Genomic DNA, 15,854 nt, shown 5'->3' on the forward strand with positions numbered 1-15,854 from the left:
TGTACAAACATTAAATATCCAACATAACTGTATTCAACTGCAAGGGTGTGAATGTTGTATTCCAGTGATATCATAGTGGTCTTTAAATACTGAAGTGTGGAACGGGCAGACCAGAGACTGGCGACAGGAGTGAGTGAGTTTAGTTTTACTCCGCACCCAGCAATTTTCCAGCTATTATGGCGGCTGTTTTGTAAATAATCGTGTCTGAACCAGACAATCCAGTGATCAACAGCATGAGCATCGATCTACGCAATTGGGAACCGATGACATGTGTGAACCAAGTCAGCGAGCCTGACCACCCAATCCCGTTAGTTGCCTCTTACGACAAGCATGGGTTACTGAACATCAATATTCTAACCGGGACCTTCACGGGTCTTGACGATATAAGTACTCATCCAAGGACATTGGTCAATATGACTTGTCATGTATTGAAATACAAAAGATATTTACTTCAGACACAACATGACTCCATCTTTAATAAACATGTTTATTACCGTTGTTGTGATAACATGATAAATGACTATCAAATGTGAACTTTTCCCTGAAAAAACATCTACTTCTTCTTCTTGGCTGGTGTAACGGTTGTTGACACTTGGGGAGCGTATGTCGACTGGGATATTTTGTTGATATAGTATAGAGCAATCACTGAGAAGATGAAACTGAAACAAACAAATAACAGTGAAGAACTAAAATGCAAGAGGGAAAGTGGGGTTGGGAAGACTGGAACTGGAGGAATGTTTGGGGGGCACTGTATACATTTCTTTCCAAAGTCGATTTGGGGATGAAAATCAAAACATGTCACCTAGTCCAAGTCTAATGTGTAATGTTGAACATCCTGAGCGCTATCTCAGTATCGCTGTATCAGGTTTATATTATGTGTCCATACATGACATCAAAAATAAGACCAGTACACATTTTTACTTTGAGATAGGATAAGTTTAAAAATTTGTAAATTTTATAATAAATTGTATATTTATATACTTATCCTATTTCACGGTATCCATCGCGTGAGATAGGATAAGTTTAAAAATTAATGAATCATGGTCATAAGAGCACATTTCCATATCAGCTATTTATTTCATTTCCCAAACTTTTAATGTTTGAAAGTAATTTAAGAATTCAATAAACGATATAAATCTGGCAGTAAGCATCCAGTCTTGATTGAGTTCATATTTTATACCGGTAATGATCCCTGGTCCTGATGGCTTCTACTAAAGTGAGCAAATTTGAACAGGCTTCAAATCACAAGATAATACAGAAAGCCTCAGCAAACAGCCATTCTTTTAATCAGCGATAAATCTTTCGGAATAAACCAATGTTTGGAGATGAAACATCAACTGGCACAAGGTATATTGACATGTTTCATCTCCAAAGTCACAAATCACAGCTGAGAATCTGTGGCCATGTAATGAGGTGCGATCCAGTTAACCATGCCATTCTGCTCATGCCTCAGACTCAACTTTTAAGACTAGTATGTGATCCAGGGCAGATAGATGCATTTTGCTGACACTTTCAACTGTTTCTAGCTAAGAGTCTACCTACCATGTTGTGACACACACACGGTGGATCAGGCCAGAGGCAAACATGGACAACAGCAGACAGCCGATAACTGGAAAAAAGAAGATACAAATCCCATTATTAACTCATGTTGCTTGAACTCTTTATCTGTTACCCCTATAGGAAAACAAGAATTGTGAAAACAGTGAAAGTAGGAATGGTTTAAATCCATGTAACTTTTACAAGTCAACCTTCACATTCCATTACAAGCCTGCTCAATATGGCCCTTTCCTCTAACTTAGACTGCATAAACATGATTGAACAGGCACTTCATAGTAACTTCCACCGTCATCAATGGTAGTATTGGTACAGTCTCAGATCCAAAGATTATTCAGTTTAACCACTGCTTTGAACAGTATTCCAGTAAAATAACTGCATGGCAACTTGATAATGATATGGGAAGAAAGTCCAAGGTGAGATAGATGTGAGAAATTTTCCACTTTGTGAAACTCATGACAACAGGAATGGTGCAAACCTAGAGACACTCCAAGTGACCCGATTAAAAACCATGATCAGAGGTCGCTTATGTGCCTACAGGACACAACTCAGCACAGCGCCCTGAGCATATTGAGTGTGTGAGTACATGGTTAACCGAATGGATAAAATTTGCATAGAAAACATTGAATTGTCAATCAGCTGTTCTATGGAATTCTCTGCCCAAAGATCTCAAAACAGCCAAAAGCCTGCTCTCCTTCAAAACTCTCCTCAAAACGTTTCTATTTAAGAAGTACTTTGTCTAGACTCTCACCCAAATAACTTTACTTGTAGCGCCATGAGCATACCAGCTGGCGTGGAGTTTGGCGTGTTACAAATTCACTCATTATTATTATTATTAATTGTAAATCTATAACTAATAATGACAACACCAAATAGGCTAATATTATGATTATTTCGGTTTGGTTTCAGGTTCTTGTCCTGAGCTGATAAGATATGACAAATAAAGAAAGACATGATGAGAATGGGAAATCTGTCCCCAAAAGGATATCTGTGGATATGCCTCAAGCCAAGCCAGTACGCTCAACAACCTACACCCCATTGAGTTCATCTGAACATCCAGAATTGATCAGCTGTCCCAAATACTGAGTGGGAGTAATCTCCCTTACCAGTAAACATCTAGGTCAGCATTTACATTATCATATGACTACAATATTTCTATTTACTGCTGAGTTTGCTTGTGTTTCACAGAATGTTTGCTTCCATAACTGTCAATGGTTAATGGAGGTATCTGAGGTTTTAGTAAACAGAACTACTACCTGACAATCCATTTCGTGTTCATTCACTTTCTAAACACTAACCACCAGGGCCCACTTGCTCAAAGCGACCTCACCGCTACAATGATCGCAACTCCCATACTCAAACACTGACAAAGATCGTTGTAGAGCTAAGATCGCTTTGTGCAAGTGGGCCCTGGACCTTCAGCAAGATTTTCATGATATCACTCAACATTTATATCACCAAATGAACAGATATCTTAGTCTGCCTAATATTCCTACAAAGTGATTTTCAATTTAGTTCACATTATAGGAAGTCCACCTTTCTGAGGCAAGGGAGTTGACTGACAACAAATGCTCAGCTTACCTACCTCTCAGCAATATTCCAGCAAAATCAAGACAGGGGACACCAGAAATTGGCTTTACACATTGTAGTATTTGTACCCATGTGGGAAATCGAACCCTTGCCTTGGCGTGATGAGCGAATGCTTCTAATCACTAGCCTACCCACCAGGCCTTGCCTGCATGGTTGATGCATTGTCCAACCAAAACTGAGTGACAAAATCAATATCTCATTTTGTAAACATGATAACTGCCAGTTTCATGATTGTAGGATTTGCAAAATGTGTACTATCCACTGGGTGCTGACACATTTTCCTAATCATGTAATGTTTTATCAACTTGCTGAAGGGATTTAATGCCTCTAACAAGAGGAAAGACCCCTTTTTTCAACAATGGAGAAGATGAATTGATTAGATTCCCACCCAGAGTGCCTTGTGGTCAGAGTGGTACCTCAGTCATGGGACAGAGAGATGTCATGGGAAATTATTAACTTTCATAGAAAGAATATCCTAAAATATGAAAAACTATTTTCATTCGCATAATTGTCCTTTGTTTATATTGGCTTCATGGCAATACAGTCACTTTAATAAATAATGATAAAGTGTCATGTTGCTTTCTGTTGCAGGTGCAGACGTATATATTTCCATCAAAACAATATGCAAAATGCACTTGAAAACTGCACTATTACATAGTCTGCCCTGACATAAATGCTTTTTTAAAAACCATTAAAAAAATGACCAGTCACGTAATATGCAAAGTAGCCTATGGCATTGTTGTAATGTAAAGTCATATCTGTGCAGGAGAGACTGGGCACTGCCAGTTGTTTTGAAGCATAAACAAGTGATGAGAGAGGTAATCTGACTGGCGAATAGGAGGAACATAGAAAGAAAACTACTTGTAACAGCCACTGGTGGAGTTACAATTGAGTAGCCAACGGTGGAAACTGGGCTTTCATAGACAGTTAACTCCCTTGCCATAAAGATGGAGTAATCAGACAGAAGAGAACTTACCTTCAGGGAAAAGTTTTGCTTGGAATCCATACCCAAATGTACTAGCTTCAAAATTTCCTACAGCCTGCAGATGGGTTAAGGAACATGAAAAACCTTGAGTTTATAACTTTCATAGGTGTTTGCTAAAGTGAGTGAGCTGGATTTGAACTGTCTTCAGTTATGTCCCAACGTGTCAGCTAGACCAAGAATCATGGTCAAGGAATCTTGCATAGTTAAGTTGGTTGGTTTGTTGTTTAACGTCACACTCAGTAATATTTCAGCTATATGGAGGTGGTCTGTAAAATAATATGTTTGTCGTTTAACGCCGCACTATTCCAGCTATATGGTGGCGTCAGTAAATAATCCAGTCTTAAACCAGACAATCCAGTGATCAACATCATGAGCATCGATCAAGGCAATTGGCATACAATGACATGTGTCAACCAAGTCAGGGAGTCTGACCACCCGATTCTTTTAGTCGCCTCTTAAGTCAAGCATGGGTTACTGAAAACCAATTCTAACCCGGATCTTCATGGCCATTGGGTCTGCATAGGTAAGAAGTACATCAACAAGATATTCAAGAACAAGTACAAGTATGCATGTCAATAAATCAAAGAGGATTCATGCTTAAATCAGTGTTCATGAATGGTGTTGCATAGTTTGTCTGGCCCATTGAAAATTCACAGGACTGACTGACTGAGTATGGTTTTACGCTTTTAGCAATCTTCCAGCAATATTATTATCACGGCAGGGGACACCAGAAATGGGCTTCACACATTGTACCCATGTGCGGAATCGAACTCGGGCCTTCGGCGTGACGAGTGAACACTTTAACCACTAGGCTACCCCACCGCCCGAAAAATCACTGGACCCATAGAATAAAATTAACACACATTTCAGATTTAACATTTCTTATAACTGGCATTGAAATTATCAACAAACATAAGATTTATAAACTGCAAACAAGTGTCACACTGTACAAAATGCACAATGTACAAGATGTCCATAGGACCCACCTTTTCTGAGAGGATGTGTACTATTAGAATACATTCATCATGTTTAATGCAACAGATGATAATTTACTTTTCTGACAGGTTTTAAGAATAAATAGGAAGTCATCACTATATGAGTATATGACAAACACTTGGTATGCAATGCCAGTATATTAGTTGACACACGACACAGATGGTATGTGTGCATCTCCAAATACATTTCATGAATCAAGGATACAGTAAGTGCCAAAATGAAAAGCACTGATCCCAGGAATCCACCTAGGATTGTGAAGTACTCTGTTGATGCCAGCTGTTGACGAAACATCTGCATGCCGGCAAACAGCAGAACACCAAGAGTGCCGGATATCAGCATCGATGGTCTACTTGACAAAGCTGGAAGAAATGAATAAGCATCACTAATGTACGAAAAATATATCTCTTCATCAGAAAATATATGGAACTTCAAAAGTTAAAGATAGTTTGCATACATCATGTAGGCATAAGAATTATTGCAATATGCTGTTTTCACAATAACCATCATAAAGGGCGTCTTACTGCAAGCTCCTAAACTCGTGACTCACTGATTTCATTCTTGGTTTATAACACTGAAATAAAAAAATCAATAGAGGGGGTGGGGGGTGGGGTTTTGGTAGAAGGATTCAGTGATGAAGCATATGAGGTCTAAAACTATAACATGCTTTGTCAGCAATAACAGCAGTAATGTCAGCCATTTGCAGGGGCCTTTGTTACATGAAGTAGAACAAATATTAACCCCCATAGATTTTTAATACATATATCTACCTGTTCCAAGTTTGGTCACCAGAAAAGCATCTTATTTTGTACAAAACTGGTTAACCATTCTGCAGTTGCTTAGTTTACTTGAATTTTTATTCCTTCTGTAGCTAAGTGTTATACTTGTTTCAAGGAGGGACTGGACTGCCCCATTATTAGCACTGTGTAGTTTTGGGACATTACTGAGTTCTATAATGGTAGATTCCATTGAACAAAATTACCCCCCACTTTACTCAACTAACAGTAGCTGATCATTGATGGGGAATTTGAAATGCTTTTCCACACAAATCATAACAACACCGAAAGATACTGCAAGAACATTGTAGATTATACTGGGACTCTCTATTATCGCGGGCTCTCTATTATCGCGGCATGCGAAAACATCGGGGAAAGCAGACACACCACGCCCAGCATCGGCTGTTTACTTATGCAAATTACATAAAATATATTCATCGCTCTTGAAAAAGTCATTTATTTCATTGGAATGTCATGTCTAATCGTAGAAATATTAATGCATTCATCTTTTCAGTAAGTTCTGGAACATTTTGAAACTAGCATGACCCCTACTGCCATTACATCTAGCATGAATCAAAACTTACTTCGTCAAGAATAATCCTGCGACAACTATAACGTCATTTGCATATTTTCCGTGCTAAAAATATAACAGGAAGTGACGTATTAAGCAACTTCACTCTACACACGGCAGCAACTTGTATGGTACGTTTTAAGGCGGAAAAACATCATTTTGTAACGTTATTGTTACCTTGTACCCAAATGAGTTGAAGTTTCAGATGTTTTGGTTAAAAACATTATGATATTACTAATGTGAATGAAATTCCTAAATATTTTTTAATGATCAAACTATTTAGATTCGTTACTTGTCTTAGTAAATGTTTCACAGTGTCATCTGCTTGTACCGCGTGCCATAGTAAGAAAATAGCAATACCGCGATAATAGAGAGTTGCTTCCATTTCCGGGTCAAACGAAACAATCGGATTGCCGCAATGGTATTACACGAGTTGCGACTATGTGCCACATTATTTGTGAAAGAAACGAAGATTATACATCAGTCAACTGAAAATATATAAAATATGCTAAATGTCAGTAGCCCTTCATAATCCCGATGGCGACAACATTAACTACCGCGATAATAGAGGGTCCCATGATACTACCAAAACACCATTATTCCACAAACATGCCAGGTTTGCCGTAACGCATGAAACTGTTGACAGGTTGATATAGCATGTACAGATCACCAACTCAACTCAAGGTGGGTGTTGAAGCTCCTGTAAAATCCTTATGACGAACCAATGATTTATGACACACAATCAATATTCACTGTTCTTTAACCTACATATATGCCTCGATATTAGACTCGGGGCCTAAGCAGAGAACGTTCAGGCAGCATTTAAAGACAGACAATCCGATAAACTTTGCAGCATCCTGGGTTTGATGGGAGATAACTCCATATGATGTCCACGTCACAACACCGGTAGATGTTGTCCAACGCAAGTAAACTCACATTTTGTGTACTGAAAATAACCTAAAGGGTCTGAAAAAGAGGTAACCGACCAAAGAAAACACCATACTACGGTTATAAATAGGTATGCACCCCTTTTTCATCCCGATGAAACATTTAAACTCAGGCAAGGTGAGGTGGACACGTTATCGTGGTTAGGACCTTATTTCTTTGCAAGAGGAAAGAATTAAAAGACAATCTTTCCCTTCCATTCCTAAAATAGAAATGAATTTCTCAAACCTAGACAATGTTGCATTAGTGTTGCTGGGTTTGTTTAACATACATCGCCACTTACCCATCTTTATCCTATATTGACGTGTTTACAGCAGAAGAGGGGCACTGACTTGGATCATGCGTGGTATACAACTTCCGGTCGAGGGGAGTAATCATTGAATCGTAATGTCGTATACGCGTACTTCCCACAGAGAAAAGTCACAGTCCAGGTGTTTGGATGTACAGTCTCCGTTAATTTAAGTAGGAATTTTCAAAAGACAAAATATAACCGATAGCGAGGTCTAGCGTTAGCACAACCAACAACATTTAATGCAACGAATATAGTGGGAGTGAAAGTTACTAACAACACAACTTTCTTGAGGCAGTTTTATAGCATTGTTTACATTGGTTAATGAGTTATCCAAGTAGTTTTGTGAATTAATCATTTCGATTCACTTATATTTAATGCTTATATGCAGAGTATGGAATAAATAAAGAATCTCACCGTGTGTCTTTGGATTTAAAATGTGTCAGCTCAAGTCGATAAAAGTTGAGTTTTGACATCAGGAGTGAGATATTCTATTGATCAACCAACATCGTCATTCTTCAATATTGTTTCAAAATTTAAACAGTAATAACCATTGTCTTGAGAGTGAAAAGTACAACTAGTGACAATTTATTGATAGGGAGATTACTTATGTCATTTTACTGTGACATTGTTTTCTCCTGTTTGGGCCTTTTTGGACGACAATCATAGAATTCATATGGAACATATATATCAATCGTCGAGAAAACAGGTTACTCGGATTATTCAAAAAAGATACTTGAACAAAAGTTTCGAGAATAATTAAAACGTTACTAACGATAACAACAATAATACTGTGTTATCTGATTATATCTCACTTGATAAAAGTCTTTGGGGAGGAGAGGTCAGGATATGCTATAGTCGGTGTCGCTGACACTTTCGATGACAATCCGGCGTCTTTTGACTGGAACCGGGCTTCGAGGTTTAAACAGTTTAATCGTTAATGTTTCTACCACAATGTGGTCCGTAAACGTAGTGTTGTCAACACAAAACACATATATAATTTTAAGCCGCTGACTATGTCGTCTACTTGCGATTTGGACATCACGTTCACAAAGATGTCTCACCTCTGGTAAGTTCCTTTGCATGTATTATGAACATATGTATGTCATTGGGATATGAAATTCATGTTTTTTTTATGTCACTAGCCTATGTCATGGATAAATGCTTTAGTAGATTTATACTCACGCTGTTAATCACTGGATTTTCTGGTCCAGACTCGATCATTTACAGTCCGCCGCCATATAGCTGGAATTTTGCTGAGTCGTTAAACAACAAACCAACCAATCATAAGGAGGTTAGAATGTGGTGTTTTATTATATTATATAGTCAACTATTTGTTTATCCTTTTAACTGTATATCTCTAATATAGAATATTTTGTAATATCTACATTACATGGAATGTTGTAAATATATTGTATACTTTACGTCATGATACGTTGGTTTGTACTGTGATCGGTAGTAACTATAGTGACCAGTTAAATATGATTTTGTTAGTATATTTAGTAGTATTTCAGTACACAGAGCCTTGTATGAGTTGATGAATTATTTATTACATAGATCTATGATATGTTTGGTTAATGTGTGCTGATGTAGTGCATATATTAGGTAAATATTACTGCGTGCATGTGCGTAAGTGTGTATGAGGAAGTATGTGTCTGCATGTGTGCGCATGCGTAGAATAATTGATGCGTAATATTGTTGTGGCATTTTATCATTAGGTATTGGAGGCACATATTCTTTACTGGTGCTTCACTATGGAGCGCCTGCATCCCTGAGGTTAGGTTAGTATTTATCTGCCAAAGATTATTTGTATATGTTATGTTCCGGATGAATATTTTATCTTACATATGATATTTGTATCTGTAACAGCATACTGGTGTTTGTTCTGTCTGATTGTAATACATTGTATATATTTAGATAAAGTAATACTTATGGTATATAGCAAAAGCTAGATGTAACAACGTAATGGCTGTTTCATGAGAAACCTGTAACTGTATACTAGTAATTTAACCTTATGGTTAGGTTTGTGTTTTGTTTCAGGATATTTATCACCATATCTACTGTGAGTGATCACCATACTCCAGATTGTACAGACATAAAATCCCATGAACCCCCAACAAGTATTCCTCGTTTTCCATCCAAGGACGTAGTACCTCTGTTACACAAAACTCAGGTAATGATCAAATCTTTTTTTTTATCAACATTAAATATAAAGAACAAAACTGCATAGCACTGCGTCAAAAATATCGAATAAGTTATATTACATATTCATGTACCCGTGAACATCAGGGACGGTGGGGTAGTCTAGAGGTTAAAGCGTTGGCTCGTCACGCCGAAGAACCGGGTTCGAATCCCCACATGGGTACAATGAGTGAAGCCCATTTCTGGTGTCCCCCGCCGTGATGTTGCTGGAATATTGCTAAAAAGCGGCGTAAAACCAAACTCAGTCAGTCAGTCGTGAACATTATGGTTAGAACTGGTCTCCAGCAACCCATGCTTGTCGTAAGAGGCGACTAACGGGATCGGGTGGTCAGGCTCGTTGACTTGGTTGACACATGTCATCGTATCACAATTGCGTATATCGATGCTCATGCTGTTGATCACTGGGTTGTCTGGTTTAAGACTGGATTATTTACTGACGCCATCATATAGCTGGAATAGTGCGGCGTTTAACGACGAATATATTCATGTGCTGTGGTTTGCCATCGTTTGTTGTTAGGTGCTCTTGTGTCAGTATATCTTCATCTCTGGTTGAGGGGTGGTTAGGCAGACCGATGGATAAAGTTTTCGCTTGTCACGCCGAAGTCCCCGGTTCGATTCCCCACATACCATGTATAAAGCCGGTTTCAGATATCTCCTGCCGTGGTATTGCTGAAATACTGCCTAATACAGCGTAATGCCGTGGTATTGCTGAAATACTGCCTAATACAGCGTAAGACCATGCTCATTCACTCACTAAGCGACTGGTTAACTTATATCATACACCAGGTCACGAAACCTTAGAAGCACTTCCAGCTAAATCGCTTACTTCAAAACATGTATCTATGTTAATAACCTACTTACGAATTCAACGCGAAACCTGCACAGCACGGGTCTGATTATCATGATAGCTTAGAAAACATGGACGAAAAAAACTCCAGTAAACGAGCTTGACAACGATTTGTCTTCCAATTACACTACGTGGCATTGCAAGATAGAGGAGAGTTCCAGCAATATGGCAGTGCCTGGCATGTATAGAAGCCAAGTTTAGACAGTGTCCAATAAGCGATGGCATTTTATAATGACGGGCTGAAGAGGTCGATTAAACAACTGGATACCTCGTGCAGCAGTTACACCGTTTTATACCCCGTGCCTGGTCTCATTATCTGAAATACAGGATCAGATATTTATAGCATCAAGTAGTGTTAGTAAATTATATGATATGGTTTCCGTGACATGAGTGTAAGAAGTGACTTACAGTAGCCTGTCTTGGTAGTGCATCATACTAAGCTGTCTCATTCGTGCTTTACAGATGTGTCTCGGTGTCAGTAGTGTGTCGCACAGATTGTCTGGATAGTGTCTCGAGGTAGTTTGTCACAGTAGACTGTCTGGATAGTGTCTCGAGGTAGTTTGTCACAGTAATCGGTCTGGATAGTGTCTATCGGTAGTGTGTCACAGTAGACTGTCTGGATAGTGTCTCTCGGTAGTGTGTCACAGTGGGCTGTCTGGATAGTGTCTATCGGTAGTGTGTCACAGTAGACTGTCTGGATAGTGTCTATCGGTAGTGTGTCACAGTAGACTGTCTGGATAGTGTCTATCGGTAGTGTGTCACAGAGGACTGTCTGGATAGTGTTTCTCAGTAGTGTGTCACAGTAGACTGTCTGGATAGTGTCTCTCAGTAGTGTGTCACAGTAGACTGTCTGGATAGTGTTTCTCGGTAGTGTGTCACAGTAGACTGTCTGGATAGTGTTTCTCGGTAGTGTGTCACAGTAGACTGTCTGGATAGTGCCTGTCGGTAGTGTGTCACAGTAGACTTTTGGGATAGTGTCTCTCGGTAGTGTGTCACAGTAGACTGTCTGGATAGTGTCTCTCAGTAGTGTGTCACAGTAGACTGTCTGGATAGTGTTTCTCGGTAGTGTGTCACAGTAGACTGTCTGGATAGTGCCTGTCGGTAGTGTGTCACAGTAGACTGTCTGGATAGTGTCTCTCGGTAGTGTGTCACAGTAGACTTTTGGGATAGTGTCTCTCAGTAGTGTGTCACAGTAGACTGTCTGAATAGTGTCTCTCGGTAGTGTGCCACAGTAGACTGTCTGGATAGTGTCTCTCGGTAGTGTGCCACAGTAGACTGTCTGAATAGTGTCTCTCGGTAGTGTGCCACAGTAGACTGTCTGGATAGTGTTTCTCGGTAGTGTGCCACAGTAGACTGTCTGAATAGTGTCTCTCGGTAGTGTGCCACAGTAGACTGTCTGGATAGTGTCTCTCGGTAGTGTGCCACAGTAGACTGTCTGAATAGTGTCTCTCGGTAGTGTGCCACAGTAGACTGTCTGGATAGTGTCTCTCGGTAGTGTGCCACAGTAGACTGTCTGGATAATGTCTCTCGGTAGTGTGCCACAGTAGACTGTCTGGATAATGTCTCTCGGTAGTGTGCCACAGTAGACTGTCTGGATAGTGTCTCTCGGTAGTGTGCCACAGTAGACTGTCCGGATAGTGTCTCTCGGTAGTTTGTCACAGCAGATTATTTGGATAGTGTCTCGCTGTAGTGTATCACAGTAGGCTGTTGGGATAGTGTTTCTCGGTAGTGTCACTGGTTCATGCAAACTGTTTTGTTTCATGCCTGAATTTCTTCATTTGTCGAGAACGTTTTACACCAGACATGTCTTCTGGACATGCAATTGTTCAGTTGTTTACATATTGTTTACTGTATTGCAAATTTATTGTACATTTCAATTTATTTCTGTCATATCTATCTATATTCCATATTTTATACTCTTAACATCATGCACATTGTAAGTGTTGTTTTCAGTTTTCCGCCATGTCCTTAGCAAAGTTCCTTCACATACAACATAACAGTTGGCTTCAGTTTTGTTGGACATGGGTGTTCACTGGTCTCTCAGTCAGCGAGTGAGTGGACATTAACGCTGTTTTAAACAATAATTCAGTACCACAGTATGTCACTGTGGACTGCGCTCTTACAGGCCTACTACCTTGTTGGGAAACCCGGGATGCTGCCTAATATAATCAAGGTGAACTTTGGATTCGATCCCATTGATTATCGGAACACGAAACGCCTAATGAAAGCAGGTCATGATCATATACCGTGAATTGTAGAACCTCTTGCGAGATAACGGTATGTATACAACATGTTCAAGGAGAATGGGCCTTGGAGGCATCTAGTTGTCCGTTTTCAAGTAATTCAAGAGATTTGTGTTTCTCCTTAGTGATGACGTCGAATCCTCCACAGAGAAATCTTCAAAGGATGTACTTGGTAATTACTTCATTGTCGACAGTTCAATCAATACCAGGAACATTAAATTACGATGCACATCTGGGCTATGGTCTGATATCCATTCTTTCAAGTACATTAGATGAAGAAACCAATGGAATTGGCTAAGTAAGTTGAGTTTCATACTCAAGTTGTATCCAGGAGTGCCGGATCCTGACACGACTACAGGAAGGAAGTAAGAACAGCGATTTCCGAAAGCCCTGAATCACTAACTACGCCACACCGGTCGCTGAAGTCACTGGAAGCAGTAATCTAGGAACGGAATGCATGCAGGTTCAATCAGCTCTATGCTGTGCATAGCCATCAGCGGAACAACCATCCAAAATGTAACACTGAAGCTCAACACTGATACCTTTAATATCGCTGCCCCGTGAACTTCTGAAAAATACGGATATAATAGTGACAATATAACCCTTCGGATGGACTATTAATTGCTATCAGGATACATATTTATCTGTGTCTACCAAAAGAATTTTCATACCAGGACAAAAAACCGGAAAGTAGACTTTTTGTGGACTTGGGTGGCAGAAAACGTTCTCTTGGGATGAGTGACATTGACATGTATTTATTTAGCTGGGGTTGGGCATAAGGCACTTGTGTCGTTGGTTAAATATTTTCCAATGAATTGATATTTCGAATGTCAGAAGTGCAGATTTCTGGCAATCGTCAAATTAACTGATCTTAAATATTTATGAAACAACACAAGGGCTTGTGGACAGGACATGTTCATCCCTTTTGCAAACGCCTGTTGCCTTTGTAATTTGACAGTGATTGGCGCAAGTAGGTTTCTGTTCCTGTGTCTTCATTGTATTTGGAATCTGGTTTTCTTTTATTTGATAGAGACGAGTGAAATGAAATGTCGATCATTCACAGAACACTGGCATGGAGAAAGAGACTTCTAACAGCATGTCGAAGAAACAATATCATGAAAGGTAAAGCATATACCCAGCTATCTTTTATATTGTACCATTCAAAAAGGTAGGGGATATTCCATTTTGCGAACATACCAATAGCCAATGCCAATGCATAAGAGAAAAAGTAATATATATATATATATGTATATCCATAGAGATGAAACATTTCCAAAGGAAAGGAATAAATTGTCACATTTCCCCTTAATTTCTCTTCATCTGTTTCCTCCTTGGCTTCTTCAGTTTCATTTTATCAATCTTGTAAATCAAATATTCCCTTCTTTTTTTGAATGGTATATAATAGCTATAAAATTATAATATTACCCTTGGATTTTCTACTACATATATATCAAGTATCATTTGTTTCTAAATGTTCTTATTTTTTCAAACTGAGAATATGTCATATTATATGTCACCAAAAAACGTTCAGAACAAAAAAATAGATCCAGATGCAGCAACACAATACATTTTTCCTATCAATTCAGACAGAAGCCCAAACATAACGTTTGGGTGATGCCTTTAGAGTTAGAGTCTTTGACTGACTGACTGACTGAGTTTGGTTTTACGCCGCTTTTAGCAATATTCCAGCAACATCACGGCGGGGGACACCAGAAATGGGCTTCACACATTGTGCCCATGTGGGGATTCGAACCCGGGTCTTCGGCGTGACGAGCCAACGCTTTAACCATTAGGCTACCCCACTGCCCTTAGAATCTTTGAACGGCATTTAGAAGTTATATTAATAAACGCAAAACATATGTTTTTCCTTTCATGATATTGTTTCTTGGACATGTTGTTAGAAGCCTAATTCTTCATGACAGTGTTCTGTGATAGATCGACATTTCATTTCACTCGTCTCTTTCAAAATAAAAAAAATTAATCCATAAATTCTTGCCTTCATTTAGAATTAGTTTGACAACATTTATTAATTTACGTTCTTGTTTTTTTAATACAAAATAAAACAAAAAACCCACAAGAATACAAATCTCCATCCAAAATGGTTATGTTACTGATTCTTTGGTGCCAGCAACATGGCTTTGAATATTTAATTAATGTTAATGCAAAATGCTAAATAAACTGCACATTCAAAAATTTTCCTTTTATATGTTGAAGGCCTGTAAATAATCAAATCTGGACAAGAAGATCAAAATGTCAGTCTATGTCAACGTCGTACATTGACAGGCTATCCACCTAGTCGGCCAATCTATTAGGTTGCATCTTGCGACCAGCATTGGCCATGGCTGCTGGGGGCCAATTCTCACCTACAAACCCATGGATTTCGAGATGCAACTTCAGTGAAACACCTTTGTGTCGAAGTTGAAGGGAGTCATCACACTGGTTCGACACAACCTCAAAAGGGGAGTGAGTGAGTATGGTTTTACGCCGCTTTTAGCAATTTTCCAGCAATATTACGGCGGGGTACACCTGAAATGGGCTTCACACATTGTACCCATGGGGCAATCGAACCCAGGTCTTCGGCGTGACGAGCGAACGCTTTAACCACAAGGCTACCCCACCCCCGAAACAACCGCAAAAGGGTGACCAAAGAAGCAGAACGCAAAAGGGAAGCATTTACTTCGAGATAACCATAGATTCGCCACAAACGTGTTTGGTACTGCACATGTCAAGAGGAAAGGATACCTAATCTTGAAATCCCCCATCAATAAAATGAGCTTTAAGAAAGGTAAAAAGGTATTATCATGCATACCAAGAAAGCACAAAAAAAGAACCCCTGAAACATATTTTTCAGCAATGGAA

General features: G+C 39.2%; 1 protein-coding gene and 1 long non-coding RNA gene across 2 annotated transcripts in view; one reads left to right on the plus strand and one right to left on the minus strand.

Annotated features, from left to right (window-relative positions):
* Positions 1-473: 473 nt before the first annotated feature.
* LOC124255815 (keratinocyte-associated protein 2-like) lies at positions 474-7,792 on the minus strand. Its single transcript, XM_046689747.1, has 5 exons — positions 7,698-7,792; positions 5,330-5,484; positions 4,121-4,184; positions 1,543-1,609; positions 474-659 (listed from the first exon to the last, which is right to left on the minus strand). Exons 1-5 carry the CDS (start codon positions 7,699-7,701, stop codon positions 554-556), a joined length of 396 nt encoding a protein of 131 aa, XP_046545703.1. The 5' UTR covers positions 7,702-7,792; the 3' UTR covers positions 474-553.
* A 1,624-nt stretch (positions 7,793-9,416) lies between these two features.
* Positions 9,417-15,854, plus strand: part of LOC124255841 — a 30,170-nt gene continuing 23,732 nt past the window's right edge. The window contains exons 1-2 of the long non-coding RNA XR_006892778.1: positions 9,417-9,484; positions 9,744-9,876. This is a non-coding gene — a long non-coding RNA (uncharacterized LOC124255841). The remainder of the gene's footprint in view (positions 9,485-9,743; positions 9,877-15,854) is intronic.

This window comes from Haliotis rubra, unplaced genomic scaffold (genome assembly GCF_003918875.1).
Source record: "Haliotis rubra isolate DU_JTF1 unplaced genomic scaffold, ASM391887v1 Scf61, whole genome shotgun sequence".
NCBI lineage: Eukaryota > Metazoa > Mollusca > Gastropoda > Lepetellida > Haliotidae > Haliotis > Haliotis rubra.

Coding starts and splice junctions, on each gene's coding strand:
- LOC124255815 (XM_046689747.1), bottom strand. Junction 4,185..5,329: donor TTTTCATTTTGGCACTTACT/GTATCCTTGATT, acceptor ACCCATCTGCAG/GCTGTAGGAAATTTTGAAGC. Junction 1,610..4,120: donor AGCAAAACTTTTCCCTGAAG/GTAAGTTCTCTT, acceptor TCTTTTTTCCAG/TTATCGGCTGTCTGCTGTTG.